At 38.7% G+C, this 18,538-nt stretch overlaps 1 protein-coding gene across 5 annotated transcripts; it reads left to right on the forward strand.

Moving 5' to 3' along the window:
• The first annotated feature begins 532 nt into the window (after positions 1 to 532).
• On the forward strand, positions 533 to 17,711 carry PRMT9 (protein arginine methyltransferase 9). 5 transcript variants are annotated; one of them, XM_083833625.1, is made up of 14 exons: positions 534 to 641; positions 1,003 to 1,054; positions 1,597 to 1,809; positions 2,282 to 2,430; positions 3,696 to 3,932; positions 4,507 to 4,674; positions 6,646 to 6,748; positions 7,846 to 7,952; positions 9,789 to 9,981; positions 12,966 to 13,149; positions 14,419 to 15,130; positions 16,497 to 16,650; positions 17,052 to 17,174; positions 17,390 to 17,711. In XM_083833625.1, the coding sequence occupies exons 3-14, from the start codon at positions 1,624 to 1,626 to the stop codon at positions 17,603 to 17,605; spliced, it is 2,532 nt and encodes an 843-aa protein (XP_083689751.1). In that variant the 5' UTR covers positions 534 to 641; positions 1,003 to 1,054; positions 1,597 to 1,623; the 3' UTR covers positions 17,606 to 17,711. The 5 variants fall into 5 exon arrangements, 4 of the variants coding, with proteins under 4 accessions (XP_083689751.1, XP_083689753.1, XP_083689754.1 ...); XM_083833627.1 differs by having other exon boundaries at positions 554 to 874; XR_014583317.1 differs by lacking the exon at positions 16,497 to 16,650 and having other exon boundaries at positions 533 to 641.
• The last annotated feature ends 827 nt before the right edge of the window (positions 17,712 to 18,538 follow it).

Consider the following 18,538-nt stretch of genomic DNA (forward strand, 5'->3'; position numbering starts at 1 on the left):
GTTTTGAAGTTTCACCTCAAAAGTAATAAGCTAAATTGGCATTAAAAAACAGATTTTTGGTTTTAGTTTTCTCAAGCCTTTTTCTTACTAATAATTATGAATTTTTGCCTGGCCTCCTTGTCAGCTTACAAAGCATTAGTTTTTCTGTAATGCCAGTTTCTAGCGTTCTCATTTTTTCTTGGGTTCTTCAATATGTTCTGCCTATCAGTTGTTCCTTGACGTAAATGAAAAATAAAGTGAATGCCTACACCTTAAAATTGTAAGGAGAAGCCTGAAAAAAAAAAACACGCACTTTTTTTTCCTCATAAATTAAACAGAAATAAAGATGAAGCAAACGGATTTCTCAATCTCGTGAAGCAGAAGAGTTGCTCAATCCTGCGGCGTGTAACTGGGTTTTGCGGTTGGCGAGCACCCTGCCTCGCCGCCCTCCGACGCCTCGCACCTCCCTCCTTCCTCCAGCGGGCCTGAGGCAAGTGGGGCGTGGAGCTGCCCACCGCCATCTTAGGGGGCGGCCACCAAGTACGCAGCGGGGCGGGCGGGGCGCTGGCACGTCTGTGCGCCGCCTGCCGCTGGATCCTAAGATGGCGGCGGTGTGCAGCGTGCCTGGCGGCTGTTGGGGAGCGGCGGCTGGCACCGAGCAGGTGATGGCCCCGGGAGCGCCCAGCCCGGCCGCAAGGGACGGGTTTCTTCCTTCCCCGCTGCTCCCTGCCCGCTGGGGTGGTGGCCCTGAGGCTCGCTCCGCCAGCCCGGCGGTGGTGAGGCCTGCGAGGCCTGCCTGTGAGGGCTGGCTGCCCTGTTCTTGCTGCCCTCCGGGCCCCCAAAGCCGTGCGGCAGGCGGGTTTGCTCGGCCCCGGCTGGTTTTGCGTGTTGCCTTGTAAGTTGGTGGCGGTTGCTTCTTATGCGGCCGGTGCTTTTTTTTTTTTTTTTTTTTTATTAAGCAAGCTGTTAGGGTGATGCTGTGTTTCTTGCGGTTCCTCTTTATGTAACGTTCGCTCTCTTCAGCTTTAGGATATATCTGAAAATCCTGAAGGCACTATTAGGCCCTTGTACGTAGGTAAGCATTACAAGTTTAAGTGTTAACAGTTATCAAAGGGTGTGTATTGATTCTGTTAACTGACGTCTTCATGAGGGAAAGAAATAAGCGTGTTATCTCATGTAAAGTAAATTGGGAGCTTGTTAGCTCTCTATCTGGAAGCCCTTGGTTTATGGGGATGCTATTACTGAAGTGGAAGAGTCTTAACCTGAAGATTTTATGGTTGATATGAAAACTATGAATGTGTGAGTTTCTGGTGTGCAAAACTACTTAGAGATATGCCAAAACACACATTACAAAAATTAGTTTCTGAAAAGGAAAGAAATGCAAGCTGTTTGTAGGATCTAGTATAATGCAAGTACAATTGATACCTAAGTTTTGCATGGTGAATACTTACTTTAAAGTTTATGGATACGTCAAGGGTGTAAAGATGAGAATGTTTCTGAATGCTTAGGATTTGGGGGAAGAGTTCTCGATACCTGTGAATTCTTAGTAAGTAGCTTGGTCTGCTAGTTTTGTGCATAACCTTTTTGCCTACAGAACATGTAACTTGTTTGTTTTAGGAAGAGCTAGTACCTCCATCCTTCAGAATGCCCAACTCCAATGCTAAACTTCGTCGGAGCCCCAGAAGTGGTCAGGAAGCTGGCAGGCGGGAGTTGGTTTCCCGATCTTTGCAGAGTGCTGAGCATTGCCTGGAGGACCAGGATTACGGAACTGCATATGCTCACTATCTTCTGGTACTGAATTTAGCTCCTGAGTTAAAGACCAGTGTCAAAGTAAGTGCTCTTTGATTTTCTCTTGAGGCTACGTAACATGTTCTGTGCCTGTGACTTTTTGTTTGTAATTGATCTTCCTACTCAGTCTTCTAAAAGAAGAAAAATAGTAACAGAGACAGCAACTTGTTTAATGAGTTGTATGTTTCTGTGGGAAGAAAATTGCACTTCTAGTGCAGTATGTGTCAACTAAGTTCAATAAAGATAATCCCTTGTTATTATTGGCTTGTAGTACAGCATAGCATGCAGTAGTATACGTGCTGGCTCTTAGTATAATGTTGCTGGGTGATGATATTCAGTGTGGATATTTGAGAGCTTACTTTAGCTTCTTCAAGTGATAAGTGTTGTCCCAAGTAACTTGGGAAAATACTGAGCATTGCATGCTGCTCCTTAAGGGAAAGAAGTGTGTTCAGGTGCATGTCAGGATGTTTCTGGTAACTATTGTCAACTCAATGGTCTGTGTTTTATTTTCTAGGAAACGTTTCAGTTTACTCTCTTTAAATGGGCAGAAGAACTAGATTCTCTAGCACGGATTCAAGATCTGTTTAACTGTTATGAACAGGCTCTTGAACTGTATCCGAATGATGAAGTGATATGTAATAGTATGGGAGAACATCTTTTCAGGTTTGTAGTGATCTATATTCAGCTTTTGTAAAGCTTACTTTAATATTATATGTTAATAAAGAATACCAAATTCATCAGAGCACATAAAACGTGCCCGAAAGAAATAAATGCAAGCGTTTAATTTTACATAGTTTATGTTGAATGTTGTTTGTTAGCTTAGAAAGTTAAGTACCCAATACTAAAATGTTAGTAGTCACAGCCAGTTATATGTATAAAAGAGCACTTTTGCTGAAGTAAAAGCTTGAAGTAATAGTACTGCTGCCTTCAAGTGTATTTTTAACAATTCATTAAATTACTAAACAGAAACGAGACCATAATTGTTCAGAGTTACTGTGTTTACTGTAATTGTAGTTAACTTACAGTTTTTGAAGTTCATCTTCCATTGTATCCTGTTAGTATGCAAAGGCAGTAATTGTCAGGGATCTGACTAGACTCTGGTCCTTCTTGAGGTCACATATGACAGATCTTTCAAGTGAGGAAGCTGGTTATGTGTACTGTAATGTGTAGGGCTGTTTTTTCTTAAACTGTTTGAGCTTATGCTATTATTTAATACTTAAAGGCATTCTTTTACTGCTTTCTCCAAAACTTGAAACACATGGTGCTTCGCTGTTCCTCTGAATGTTAAGGTCATCTGGAACTTAGGATGGAAAGCATAGGTTCTAGGTCAAAGCAGCTTTGGTTAGGTATACAGTTTTGACTGGTTGCTTATTTTAAGGAGCAACTCGTACAACATTGCTAGCAAAATGTATGCTTTAATGCATTTCATAGGTCTTATTTTTCAGTGCATCTGATTTAAGAATATGCTATAGTTATCTTTAAAAAAAATTGTTTCACAATTTAATTTTAAAATTGCCACTTAACGGAAGCATAGGCAAATCAAAATTTGTTTTTACAGTATGCACAAGTTAAATATGGTGGGACAATTTTGAATTTTTGTGTCATTCTATTGTGACTTCAAAATCTGTGAGACTGCAGATTTGCTGCTGCCATGTGGTTACAGTAAGCTTTCTGTAAAACCTCAGTTGTGTAAAAAAAAAAAAAAAAGGCAATAGCAGATAAAGACTGCAATTTTTGACTACCTTTGCATTTCCAAGTGATTTGATGTAGAGCTGTAAATATTTTTTTATATCAGTGTTTTTAAAGAGATCTTTCCAACTAGTGTGAAATACTTCCATTGTCCTAAGATCTTTTTATAGACTTGTAGATATTTACAGATAATTGGCAATTGAATGTCTTTCTATTTATTTGTCATTTTTTACTATTAGAATGGGCTTTAGAGATGAAGCAGCTGGATATTTTCACAAAGCAGTGAAGCTTAACCCAGACTTTGCTGATGCAAAGGAGAATTTTTACCGTGTTGCAAACTGGCTTGTGGAACGTTGGCACTTCATCATGCTCAATGATGCCAAGAGGAATCTTACTTACCTAAAAGCAATAGAGAATGCTGTCTGCTCAGGGTGCAAGTCTGTCCTTGATATTGGAACAGGAACAGGAATATTGAGGTATGTCATAAGCACATGTTTAATGTGAACTTATTAGAAACTTTTGTCTAAATTGTGTGCTTATGAAAAAAGACTTTCATGCTTTGTTGAGACAACTTAAGAAACAAAGCTTTCAGAGGTCATTGAGTCTTGAGGTTATTGTCTAATTGTATTTTTGGAACCAATTTTTGATTTATAGGGAGGGCTTTGTTTACTTCTAATGCTGAGAATTGCTGTATATATTGGAGAATTCATGTTGGCTTTGGAGTTCTAATGTCAAGTATTCTGTCCTAAAATCCTTAGTACTTAGTAATCACTTGATATAGGCAGAAGCTGCTTAATGAAAATGCTGTACTGTAAAGAATGGGCTTAGTATAGCTAGGGAGTATCCTGCTATTGTTGTTGGTAGCATATCAACAGGATATCAATTAATGTAGTATTAGTGTTTACACAAGAAACTACTTCACTTAATGAAAAATGTTTAACCCTTTGAATATGAATCAGCTTTGTAAATTGAACTTCAAAAGACTCAGTATCTTTCCATACTTGACAAGATTTAAACTGGAGGGGGAAAAAGCTCTGATTCTTTTTTCAGTATGTTTGCAAAAAAGGCAGGAGCATCTTTGGTCTACGCCTGCGAGTTATCAAAAACCATGTATGAACTTGCCTGTGATGTGGTGGCAGCAAATAATATGGAAAGAGAGATCAAGCTTCTGCATTTGAAGTCACTTGATATAGAAATTCCAAAGCACATACCTGAAAGGTAAGTTATTGTGCTCTATGGTATTTTAAATTTTGCTCCTAATTCAAGAAAATATACTGTGACCTAAACAGCAAATAACTTTTTGTCTGTGGTACTTAATCATAGCTAATGTGAGGAAGGTTTTATGTTTTTTATAGAGCTGTGCATAAACAATGTTTTTGAGATCACGTGAATTTCTATGGTAAACCAGTGATCTCACAGATTGAGTTGAATGGTTTGGTGGTAGCTTTGGGGCATATGCAATTACACTGCAGCAATAAAAAAATAAGCTAGGTTACTACACAGTGAAAGTAATCATTTGACACACTTGTGGCTTGTTTTCTGCAGCTGGTGAATAGGATGGAGGTATGTGATAGGACCTACAAAGGAAGGCTGTTCCTGGGATGTACCACACCCCTGCAGCTCCATGTTAACTCCTGCATTTGTCAGAGAGATCAGAAATGCAAAGTGTCAGCCTGTTCCTCTGAAGGAGTGAGGGGAAAACTTCCTCTCCCTTCTAGTCACTACAGAAAGTGATGCTGTGTTTTGAAGTGGAAAGAAAATGCCATGTGATGTGTGCAGGTTTCTGAGGGTTTAAATGTGGAGTGTTGGTGGTGGATGGGCTAACTGAATGTCAGCACCCTGCCATGGGATAGATCCAAAGGGCATTGAGAGCAGCTTTAGATGCTGGAGTGAAACTCAGTAGAAGAGTGTTGCAACTTGTCCTGTGACAATAGGTTTTTGTGTTTGTGTTGAGCATTATTTTTGTATACATATGTCTTCCCACCTGTCTTGTATAGCAGAGATCCATGTGCTTTGGAAAACTAAATAGCTGAATTTTGCAGTGTTAAGTAATGTATTCTAAAGCAAAATAAGAGCTATAGGCTTCCCAGAGCAGTGGTCACAGCACTGAGCCTAGCACAGTTCAAGAAACATTTGGACAGTGCTCTCAGACATAGGTTTTGATTTTTGGGTGGTCTTGTATGGACCTAGGAATTGGATTTGGTGATCCTTGTGGCTTCCTTCCATGACTTCAAGCTGTCAGTTTGGAATGACTTCTGGCAAATTAAAACTTGATCCAGCATTACACTGCTCATTATATGTGATTCAGACTTCTTAGGATATTCTACTCCTTCTTGTTCCCTATCCCATTCAAAAAGGGTTCTTCAGGAAGATCTGCAAATTTTTAGCAGGTGGAAATCCTAGGGGATTTTTGTTTTGGCATATGCAAAACACTGGTCTATTGTTCCAGCTCACCACTATTAGGGGTGCAGATTAAACATACAGGAAGGAAATGGTCTGTTTTACTTCTCATTATTAACATTCAATAATGTATCTGTGGTGGTAGTACAGCCTCTCTAATACAAAAGAGCGAAGCTGCCATGGATGAGCATGCCAGTTAAGCCTTGTCTAATTGTGTCAGCTGAGTTGTAGTAACTGCCTATATGCATCCTCTTTAGTGTATCTGATGTGTCACCTGTCAGGAGTAATTTGTTACTCTTCTGGAAATGTTTTATGTCGCATACTTTTTAGTTTAAATCCAAAGGATATTTAGGACTTCAGCATTCATTAGTCTGCATAGTAATTTTATTGCACTTTGATTAAATAGGAATGTTAAAAATCTATAACACATGCACATATATACTCTTGCACAAGGTGAAGATAAATATTCTGCAGCATTGCTGCCTGTGTCTCAGGCTGGAACATCTTATTTGGGTTAGTTTCTTATCTAAAAAGTTACTCTTTTTTAATAAACGCTGACCAAGAAGCTTTATGGTAAATTCTTGCTTGATATTTATCTCTTACCTGCATTTTGATTAACTTGTTAAAAGAATTTAGTTGCCCATCTGTATTGAAACTACAGAACACTTGCAGAAGTTGTGCTTTGATCTCAGATTGGAGTGGCCATTATTTTTTTCTTTAAAAGAATGACCGTTAAAGGACACGCATAATATGCATTATATTTCGTGGTGTCTTTTTCCTCCTATCTAGAGTTTCCTTAGTTGTTACAGAAACTGTTGATGCTGGCTTATTTGGAGAAGGGATTGTGGAGAGCTTGATACATGCTTGGGAACATCTACTTTTACAGCCGAAGGTAGGTGACATAGGTATGTGGAAACGTGATTTCTATTTGTGTTCATGCTCAATATAAATTCAGAAATGCATTTGTATGCACATTCACATGTACGAATGAGGAATGTTTTGTGAATACTTCATATTTAAAAATTAGTGTTCTAGGGTTTGGTTCTATGAATGAACTTGACTGAAAAGTAATGAGAGCTGCATGCACTGTACTTCTGTGAGCTGCTGTTCTGAGTAGACAAGTACTTGAATGCATGTTTCCCTGAGGCAGCCTTTCAAGAGCAGCATACAGAGATCACTCTTGATCACTGTTGATTTTTTTCCTTGTAAGTAACATCAAAGGGGTTTGTGTGTATGCGAAAGGCACTAATTCCCTGCAACTCTGCAACCTAGTGATTTTATTTTTGAGATGTTAGCTAGCTAGCAGGAAGACAGACTAGGTTAAGGAAAAAAATGCTAAATTATGATAGAAATTCTTCTCACCATAACACTAGGGAAGAGTTGGTCATAGTTGTATAAATACGCCATGTGCTCTTTATTTTTGCTAACTTTGATCCTTCTTGGAATACTGAACAAATCTACTGGGTATTTTATTTTCTTCTCTTTGTATTTTGTCTTTTAGCTAGTGTATGTTAACTCGTACAAAGTTCTGTCATATTGCTTTGGCTTTTGTTAGGCCTTAAGAAATACAAGGATTTTTGTTGTTGTTTGTTTGGATGCTGCCTTGATTCCAAATAATAAGAATTTTACAAGTCTTATCTGGTTGGAAACCTACGTATTCTGTTGAACTGAAACTGATGACCTCTAGTGTTAAGTACTGGAATGATGCATGTAAAAAAGGCCCTCAAATGTTTCAGTATACTCTAATAGAACACAGTTTAAAACACAATTCAGAGTTACACAGAAAAAGTAGACTGAAAAGTAAAGACAATATGTGGATGTATTAAAATACATATGTAAGAAACAGGTTTAATGCTCAGCTGGAATGAAAAAGACTGGAGATTTTTCCCAGTCACTGAACTTTCTGATGTTTTGACTGTAATCCTGGCATAAACTAGGCTTGGTAGTAATGATATAAATAGGTCTTATTGCATGTTATTCAAATTACAGGCTAAAAATCAAGATGTCAGTACTGAAGACCATGGCAGAGTTATTCCTGCAAGTGCAACAATATTTGGGATGGCAGTGGAATGCAAAGAGATACGTAGACATCATAGGTACGTTTAAAATCTGGCACAGTTTGGACCCGCATTTTTTATCTGGAAAAAGGCCTCGTGACTTACTGAAGACATTTCATTTACTGTTCTCTTTATATTTTGAATGGCTGTCTGTCTCACTGAGGTTTGTTCCCGCTCTCCCCAACACTTCTCTAGGCTCCTTTTTTTCTCCTTCCTGTTTGGATTTTCTGGATCACTTAATTAGAAACTCTTGACTTTCAGTAATGCTGAAATATATGCCTTTAACACATCCTAAAGAAACATAATTCCATAGTAGTAAAACTACTTCTCAGCTTCTATATTGAAGATTATTGTATTAACAGTTGGCATTTATCCTTATTGTACCTTCTTTATAATCTGCTCCATACCTCATTGCTGGATCTAGTGCTTTCAGAAGGTGTGGACAGGATCTTGTAAAGGCATGGTGTTAGTAACCCCACCTAGCCTTATCCTTCTGAGCATGTGGCTTTCGTAATGCTGAACTAACATACCATCAGGTTTCTTTGTAGGAACCAGTTCTGGCTGTGTATCAATTATTTTTATAGTTATTCTTGTTTTTATAATCTAAAACAACATTACTGTATGGAGACAGTCTATAAGAGGTTTTGACTTGATGCAATTTGTTTAGGATTACTCTTATTACAGACAAAAAAAAATCTGCTGACTTATACAGATGTTTTCATGTACTGGAACAGGAAAACAGCTAGGCCACATCAGTGGCTTTCTTCTAATGCAGTACACCTGGACAGTAGCCAGAAAGAAGGCAGAAGTTCCCATAGTAGATGGCCATAGAAGAACCTTCTTGTAAATGGTGAATAACTAATGACTCCTAAAATGTCTTTTGCATTGAAAGATGATAATGACTGTTTCTCCCAAAATATAAATGGGATGAAACTTAATCTATTGTAGCTTTGGATTGTCTAATTAACAGTCCATTCTAATAGTGTAGTTTAAGGTCTGGTGGTTAGTAGAGCTGAAATGATTTCCACAGATTATGTGCTGAGAAGATAAGTCACTCTTAAATTTTCTGTCTTTTAGATTAAGATCCATTTTTTCCTCCAACAGCTATAGTGGTCTTAAGTCAATACCCCTAACAAGTGCTGTTAATCTTTATGTAAAGCACTTCACCTCGTCTCAAATTTAAGCCATCCAGATCTCTTTGGATCCTTCTGATGTACGTTTCCACATTTCCCTGGGTGCCTTCATGGTCTGCATCAAAACCGTGTTTTTTAGAATGTTCTTTTTGAGCAGGATGCCTGATGAAATAGTGTGAAAGCATCTTTCCTCATTCTTCTTTTTTTCACAAAAAGTTTCATACTGATTTATGTTTTATTGTAGCTTTATTATTTTAAAATTATCATTAAAACACTGTTTCTTTAGTATAGCTGATGCTGGTTGTACCCATTACTTGGGTTGTACCCATTACTTGTTTTCTAGAATCACTGTAGGATCTAACTCTACTGATTTTTTTTTTTTTTTGATCAGCTTTCTTTTTCTCCTGAAATTATTGCTCTCTTTAAAGCAATTGTTTCAGATTCATGTGAAATACGTTTACTTTCAGAAGAACAAATGAACTGGCAAACCTGTGAGAAGACTGAAGTTCTGCTAAAGATGTATTTAAATTTCCCACAAAACTTTTAAGATGCCAGTGTACTACTGTTTTTTCAAGTTTGAACTAGCTGTCTTTCAAGAGTCATAGCACAAAACAGTAAATCAATATTCTAGGAGAATATTAAGTTTGTTTTATTCTTCTGCTCTGCCTTTAAAAACACTTCGCCAGCCTTGGAATGATTTTTTTGTCAAATTATATGAAATGTCTGTCTTCCCCCACCCCAGAGTGGAAACACAAGAAGTTGCTGGTGTACATCTGCCAAATTCAGTGCAGTTCTTTAGTCCAACATATGCTTTTGCTGGTTCAGAGGAAACTGTTGAACCTTACACCACTGAGAAGCTCAGTCGAATTCCTGGAGGCTACATACCTCTTACAGAACCCTTCCAAGTAATGACAGTGGATTTCAACAATTTGCAGGTAATTATTTTTTTATCTTTTAAAGCTAGCCTATTTATAAACGAGACCTATGTCTTTTTATTTGTTCACCATGTTCAATTCCACAACACTTCACGTGTGCAAAGTTGGCAGTGCTGCCTTGAAATCCTGTGCTGTTTTTGGTATTTGTCTCATTGTGGTAACAATGTGGTTGATCAGATGACAGTCTTCCTTCTTTTGAAGGCGGTAGGTTCTTTGTGTGATGTAGTTTAGTTCCCTAAACCAGTGCACCCTTGGATCAAACAGCCACCAGCATCAGTACAGGAAAGGGGAGGAAGAATGCAGTAGACCTGTCCTGCATGGTTTATGGAGCTGACTTCGTTAATTCCTTTAAAGTTGGAGTCTTCAAAGAAATCTTAAAGACAAAAGAGGATTTTTCTTTTTTTTTTACATCTTGTACCAAAATGTCTGTAAGTGTTTGGGTGAATGTAAATGGTAGGGAAGATAAAGTAGTTACCATATCCTATTCAATCAGTTTGATTCCACCCTTCAGCTCCTGTGGGCTGTATCTTATGGCATTTCTGTAATACAGCTTTCTAAAAACACAGTAGGCTTTTTGTGTGCATTTTCCACAGAATATCTTTGCGTATAGCAAATAGGCCTGAACTATATGGCAAGGATCTCAGCTGCTCACAGCTGAGCATGCTAAAAAATAAATCTGATCTCTGGTGAGTGTGCTTCTTGCTCATTGACCCATGGTGAAGAGTTTGCATTGAAGTGGTGAGTCAGAGCTTAAAATAGATTCTGTTATATAAATGAAATTATTCTTGGCTACTGCTTGGCCAGGAGTTGCAGTGTGCTGAATCAATAGCTCTTCCTAGTTGGCTTCTCTGACATCCTGAAGTTAAAAATGAAATTAGACAAGGCTCTTCAGAATACTACTGGGAGCGATCTCTGTGACCTGATGTTGCTTCTACTTCTAACATCAATAAGAAACTGTTATGTCTGAGAGATGACTACTGTTAAGCCTCTGTCTGCTGGCAGGCTTGTAAAGATAATCTTAAGAGTAAAGAACTCTGTAAACCATAGTTCGTATTTCCTCCATTGACATTTCCTGTTACCCTAATCAAGTCTTCCTGTTCTGAAATGGTAAAGATGTAAGTAGAGGTATAGGGAAGAAATGCAGTTAAGTTATTTGGAATAATTAGTTACTATTTGCTGTTACTTTTGTCAGTGGGCAAGTGTGGCAATTTCAACAGTGCTCAGTTACTTTCAAATGGTATTTTTTTCTGTAGTGGCCACTCCTGATGTTTAACATTATGGCTTAAAAAAAAAGGCAAGCAAACGTGTTGAGCTCATATGGGATTTTTTTAAAAAGAAAGTGTGCTGTGCTTATCAGTAGTAGCAGAATTACCAACTAAAGATGGAAGTTTAGATCCAAAATCACTTAGCACTAGGAAGGTAAATTCAAAGATAAATTTTATCAACGTAGCTTTTAAACAACAAGAAGGAATGCTGCATTTATTCTGCTTGTATTAACTACTATTTGAGAGAACTGAGATAAAGACTTAACTCAGTTTGAGAAATGCTGTTGTACTGTATTTTATAGGATGCTTCAAAGATATCAGTAAAGATCAGAAAAGTAATTATAACATGTCAAAACAATAAAAAGGCAGCTGACTTGTGCCAGTCACTTTATTACTGCTGTATTTAACAGCACCAGCTTGGTTCCTCCCAGGCAGGGGAATGAGCTGTGGCTATAATTACAGGCTGCAGACATTTTTACCTAGCCCAGGTACTGTTTGCTGGCAGCAGATCAGTGCCACTGGGAGTGGAAGTGATTGTTTACCTTAGCAGCTGGTAATTGCAGCTGATTGTTCCTTTCAGGCCCTAAAGGAACTGAGCTGTTGCCAACAAAGCACTTTTTTTGAAGAAGTGAGATCTCATCATGAACTTAATTAGTGTCCTGTAACTTTGACATGTGCATTGTTCAGCCATCTCTCAATTGTGAGATGAGAGGTAGACCAACTCTTGGAGAACACAGGCCAAGAACAAAAAAGGAAAAGTAGAAAAAGCAGCATATGAGAGCTAGTCGTGTTCTTAGAGTGGAACTTTTTCTTTTTCCTTGTGTATTTTGCTAAGATCGAAATTTAGAGAGCAGTGTTGACATGAGCCATTCAGGAAGCCAATAAATCTGTGTGCAGTGCTGTGACTAAGAGAATCTTTGGTCCATTGCGATTGATAGCCTGTTACTGGTTTGTGCCAGAACTGTCTTATGACATCAGAGCTGGGCCTTCCATGTTTGGCAGTGTTGATAGTAGGAGGTAGTTACTGGGGAGAAGAAAGTGTGCATGAAAGATGACTTAATTCCTGTTAGATATTTAAAACTATTTAGGAAGTACTGGAGAATTCATAACCTGATCTCTTTCCGGAAGATCCTAGTACTTTCCAGTAGTAAAACTGTGTAAACCTAAGCTTTTTACACAAAGGCAATGGCCTAGGTAGCAGAGAGCAAAGCATCCTCAAAGATGTTTGACTTGGTGTGTTTGTAATGATCAGGCTGAACTGCTGAGTGAATTCAGTGCTTACATACAGTATTTCTGGAACTGATTAAATTTAAATGCAGGTTTTAAGCAAAGTATGTGTCTAAGGGTTGGCTGGAGTCCAGTGTAAGAGACACTCCCTTATTTCTCATAAGACAAGTGTTGCCAGCCTAACTCTTTTCCTGCAGTTCCCAGCTTTTAAACACATACATTCTTAGATGCGGGTGTGTGTACATTAATGGCTAATGAATGCAAGTAGGCTGTGTGCCAATAACTGTGCTTTCCTGTGTGAAGAGATCCCCTATGCTAATGAGTACTAATACTGAAAATTGGCATTGTAGCAGCTTGTTAACTTGGGGTTTCTGTTGGGTGCCCTCATGGGCTGGTACAGCAGTTTGAGCAACTTAGTAGTGACTACAGTGAAACCATTTTTGATGTGTGGAAAGGAACTTTCTCACAATTCACTCTCTCCACTCTGGTCAGGAGCTGAAAAGCCTTGCAGATAGAAAGCCGTGGAAGCTCAATCAGCCAGTCACTGAAGGAGGAATGCTAGATGCTGTTGTGGTATGGTTTGTGCTACAGCTTGACGATGAGCATGCTCTATCTACGAGTCCCAGTGAGGAAACTTGCTGGGAACAGGCAGTCTATCCTGTGCAGGGCCTCTCTGGTAAGTCCTGTAGATTTTCTTGTTGCAGTACATTAACTTGTCTTCATTTTGTTCTTGAGCTAATCACTTTATCTCAGAGCCTAGGAAATAGCAGTAATTAGATTAGAAGGTCAATGACAAGTAGCTGTGAGGTGGTTCGTGATCAAGTTTCTGGACTGCAGTGTGCAGCTGCTGCAGCAGGTCTTGCCTGTGGGACTGTGGTGAAGTAGGTAAGGGGCCTTCTTAAGGTCTGAGAGAACAAACACTTCTTTTTTTCTATACTGAATCAAATGCTTCTTGGAGCAACTCCAAAAAGTAAGGTTGCTGACTGACTTTACATAGTCTGGATGTGACATATGAAAGGGAGGTGAGGTAGTAATTGCTACCTGTTTCTGCTACAAAAAGAAAACTGAACACAGCTCACATCCAGTTTGGATACAACTTCATTGGACCAGCTATTCTGCAGTTCTAGTGTCATTTGCAGCAGCTTCTATTCTCTCTTCACCTGTTTTCCATTCACTTGCATGTTTTGATGGACAGCAGAGGCAGCTGTGTCATAGATTGGTTCAGCTGAAATTATAGAAGGAGGAGAGTCTTTTAGCCTACATTGCTGTTGAAAGAAATGCTTGTCAAACTATAGCTATTTTGTTTTGAAATTCTGGTCTGTATCAGATTTTCTTGTCATTTCTTAAAACAGACACAGAGTATCCAAAGACAGTCTTGAACTGTGCTCTGTAAATGCTCTAGTTTATTTTATTTTATGTGAAGTCTGACCTTTTCTAAACTGTAGCTATTGTTTTTAATGTAAATACAAATTCAGCTTTGTCTACAGGAAGTATTAAAATGTAAATATTAATATTTAACACCTTAAAGCCAAAGCAATTTCTTTGGTTTTGTTTAGCTCTGCTGTTGACAGAACATTCACAGTAATACCTGTTTATCACAGAAAGGCTTGTTTTGAGATTTGTCTGATGTGGGACAGCTCGAGGCAAATGTTAACACCAGAGCTAATTTCAGTTAGTGAGTTGCTGAGCTTGGGAGGAACCCCCTCTTTAGAAGGCTGCTGGTTCCAGCCTACAGGGTGTCATGTACCTGAGCTTCTTTGTGCTGTATCTCTCCAAAGACTGAGAAATGCAACTAGAACAATTCTTTTGTATACAGTAGTAACAACTAATAAAAAAAAGAGATAATGCTTTGCTTTTTTATTTTTTGTAGAGTGCTGTATGGCTGCTCCAGTGATAATGTTTGCTGTAAAGTAATTGACGTGACTTTTTGTGCTGTTTTGCCAAGATTATTCTGTGAAGGCTGGGGACACTGTGGTGATGGAAGTTTGCTGCCAAGACTGCTACTTGAAGATCCAGAAGATTTCTTTTTCAACTTCAGAGTGTGGGATGGACTGCAGTGACGGAGATGACACGCTGAGTTTGGGCAATGAGGCTGAATTATGTAATGCTCTGGCTGGTCTTCAGACAACTAGCAAACAGGATGGCAAAGGTCAAGTATGTGTGTTGGAATCTACGGAAATAGCTCTGCTGAACAATGCGCCGTACCACAGATGCTTTAAAGCTGCCATGGCCAAGGTTCTGTCATCCTTAAATCCAAGCAAGGACTTGCAGTCCATGGATGTTGATGGACACGGCAGTGGGGGGAACCTCCAAGAAGGTCAAAGCAAGAGCTCCGTAGATGTGGTTCCAGATCCTTTGTACATATTAGATGTATCTGAAGGTTTCTCCATCCTCCCGATTATAGCTGGCAAACTTGGACCAGTTAAAGCCTACAGTTCTATTGAGAAAGAACAGCATCAGGCAGTCCTTAATATAATTTCAGAAGCTAATCATTTCCCTAAGGAAACATTAGAATTTTGGCTTAGCCATTTGGAAGATGAAAATGTGGTACTACAGAGACCCAAATCAGACAAATTGTGGAGTATTATTATTTTGGATGTTATAGAGACATCTGGTTTAATCCAGCAGGAGGTGATGGAAAAGGCTGCAATATCCAGGTACAGTATAAATGGACAAAAGTATTTTCAGGAATCTGTAACTATCTGAAGACTTCGAAAAGTGGTCCTTCTAACTCACAAAATTATTGTGATGCTGCTTCTGTAGAGTAGGAAAGCTTGTTTTCTGAACAAATTGAACTCACTTCAGGAGTAAATTTCCCAGAGTGTCTTTGGTGTCTGACCACTGTATACATGTATCTTTAAAAAGTGTCAAGATCTCACTTTCATAGACTGCTTTATTTTTTGTATGGAAGAACATGATTTGGGCTAGGTGTGTCATGTTGCTAAATAAATGAGGTAGCTTTTAGCGCAAGGTTTAAAAAAACACCCAGATTGATGTGCATGTCATGCTGTTGTTGACACAAACTGGTACTGCTGAAAGACAAACTCATAGGGTTAGAACAGCCAGGGAGGCATCAACAGAGCTAGCTCTAATCTGCAGGAAGGGGTGGGAAGGACTGCAGAGCAAGAGAAATAATGTGTGTGTGTAGTGATGAAATGGGTTTATTTCCCCCTTGTGGCACTAGGGAATCTTCTCCATTCATAGTGACTGCAGGATATTTCAGAGGATTTATGTTTGTGACTTTCCAACTTTTGGATAAATCTTTGGATGATTTGAAAGACTATTGCTGTAAAAAAAAAAAAAAAAAAAATGGAAAATTACTCTTGACTTTTCATGCCAACCAATTTGAATTACAAGTAGCCAAGGAGGAAAACACATACGGTGTACTACTTAGCTGCCGAATTCTTATGCAGAGGTGCCTGCTAGAAGAAAAGGAGCCCTAAAATAGTCTGTATTGAATTGGAGTTGTTTGATATGATGAATGAAAGCATCTGTCACGTTGCTATTCTCAGAAATATGGTGCTCTGTAGCAAGAAACCAGCCTCGGGTGGCTTTTTAGGGGGGAAAAAAGGCTGTCTCCTGTGTTGCTGTTAACTTCAGTAAAAAAAAAAAAAACACTCAAAATTGACTTAAATGCCAACCAGATTTTGTTTCCCTATGTGTATGCCCCTGAACCGGTGCCCCAACAGTAAGTACTTCCTGACTTAAAGGTTTATTAAGCAGTTCTGCCAGTTGTTCAGTATTAGATGCTGGTGCTATGAATAATTCCAGCCACCTTCATCTTGAAATATCACTGTTTCTAATAGTGTCACCGAGGAAAGATTGCTTATTCCTATAGTTCAATATTATGTGACAAGTTGTTTTTTTGGTGTAGTACAGTTGTCTGGTCAGATGGATCAAACTCAAATGCTCATGAGCGCTTGACTTTAGTGGAGGAGCTGGTGTCTCTTTATTAAATGTAGGTAATGTTCTTTCCTTACTGTTGAATTATATGCTTTAGAAGTGTAATCTTTCATTTTACAGATGTTTACTTCACAGTGGAGGGAAGATATTCCCACAGTACGTGTTGGTATATGGGATGCTTGTAGAATCACAGTCTCTATTACTGGAGAGCGCTGTTCAAGGAACAGAACCAACTCTTGGGTTTAATATAGCCCCTTTTATCAACCAGTTCAAGGTATGAAGTTGGTGGATGTCTTCCAAGCACCGTTCTAAAGTTTGCAGGCAGCTGTCTGGCTGTTTAATTTCATTGTAAAATGCAAGAAAACTAAGAGCTGAAACTTCTTCGTTGTGTTTTGATATAAAGAGACACTTTTGTGACCATGCAGGGACTTCGGGATAAAGGAAAACAGGAAGTACTTGGTCTTAGAACTAGCGTGGGAGAAACTTTGAGCAGTGAAAGACAGTGTGACTGTACAGAGCAGTGACCGTGGCTTGAGAAGCGATTAGAAGGGTGCATTTTGGCTGTTTCTTAGAGGTGTTACAATAATTCCTAGAAACTTTTGCATTATAATTTAGTCTTCAACTTTTCACTTTTTAATGGCTATTAACATCTAAAGTTTTGGTATGTACTCCTAGGTACCTGTTCGTGTGTATTTAGATCTCTCTACGTTACCGTGTGTACCTTTGAGTAAGCCAGCAGAACTATTAAGGCTAGATCTCATGAATCCTTTGTTGAACAGCTCCAGCAGAGAAGTGAAGGTGAGTTGTGTGTATGTGTACATTAATGTGTGTGTGTAAGTATATATATATATATAAAAGTGCACTCAACTGCCATTCTGCAGAACTTCTCAATTATTACTCACCTTGGATGAAAACTTCAATACAGAATTTACTTACCTGCAGATGTCTCTGAAGTGTATTGAAATGATTTGAAACTGGTGTTAACTGAGTAATATTTAAAATTTTTTTTTTAGGTACAAATTTGCAAGTCTGGCCAAGTCACTGCAATTCCCTTCTGGTATCACATTCATCTGGATGAAGAGCATAGTTTGAATACATCTGATGAGTTCTCACACTGGAAACAAGCTGCAGTTGTTCTCGATAAGCCCATCCAAGTTCAGGTTGGAGATGAACTTGTGCTTGATGTTCAGCACCATAAAAGCAATATTAGCATTACAGTTAAACAATGAAGAATACCATGTGTAAACTGATTTTGGGTTAATTATACATACATCTACTGTTCATAACATCACTGCTAATTTATATTAAAGTCTAAATTTTATTTGCTGATCAAAAGGCTATTTTATTGCTTTAATAGAGTCGGTAGACTTCCGGGTCTTACTGATGGACTAAAACTTGCACTGCAGGGGTATTTTACCAAGCGTTGAGGGAAGGAACTGTCTACGCCGCATTTAAAAAATCTGATTGCTAGCTATTAGAGCAGCTGTAGAAGGTGGACAGACATCTATCACTGCCACATCATCTGTAGTAAAAGAAGTAAACAGCTGTGCCTGCAAAAGGTAGAGTCCTTGTTTCTCAGACCTTGGTTCTACTTCTCAGTAGTCAAAGCATCCTATTTAAGTGTACTGAGATCTTACCTTTGCAGAAGAGACTGTTACATGTTCCAGATGCAGTAACACAAGTCATTGTTGCACATAAACAATTGTAAAAAGTCATAATGGAGTGCTGTAGAATAAGTCAAGTTACATAGTAAATGTTATTTAGAGTCCTCCAGAGACTCATTTCTGGCAATACAATGGGCCTAAACTTTTTCTGTTTGAGAAAGCTGATAAAAAATATCAGTCACCACAGCACTTGTGTACTACTCTTGCAGCATTACATTTCACTACACTGCACGTAATGGGTTCCTTCTCTTAAACTTCTGTCCAGATGGAAGACTTAACAAAAGCATTGATTCTATCCCTATAGATATAGGAAGGGCTGTTAGTGAGAGAGCTGCAAGATAGCTCAGTAGCTAAGCTTCTTTACGATGTTAATTGCTGTCCTTCCTGTGTAGAAGACAGGGTGCTGTGATCTGTCTTAACAAGAGCCTATAGAAAGGGACATCTAGAAACACTTTTTTTCTGGAATCTCCTTGCATGCATGATCAGTATGTACCCTCC

This window comes from Anser anser, assembly GCF_964211835.1.
Source record: "Anser anser genome assembly, chromosome: 4".
Lineage (NCBI taxonomy): Eukaryota > Metazoa > Chordata > Aves > Anseriformes > Anatidae > Anser > Anser anser.

Excerpts from the sequence above, each read along its gene's own strand:
- PRMT9 (XM_083833625.1), top strand. The coding sequence starts at position 1,624 with ATGCCCAACTCCAATGCTAAACTTCGTCGGAGCCCCAGAAGTGGTCAG. Across the intron at positions 4,675-6,645 it reads CCAAAGCACATACCTGAAAG|AGTTTCCTTAGTTGTTACAG; the intron begins GTAAGTTATTGT and ends CCTCCTATCTAG. Across the intron at positions 17,175-17,389 it reads GCTCCAGCAGAGAAGTGAAG|GTACAAATTTGCAAGTCTGG; the intron begins GTGAGTTGTGTG and ends TTTTTTTTTTAG.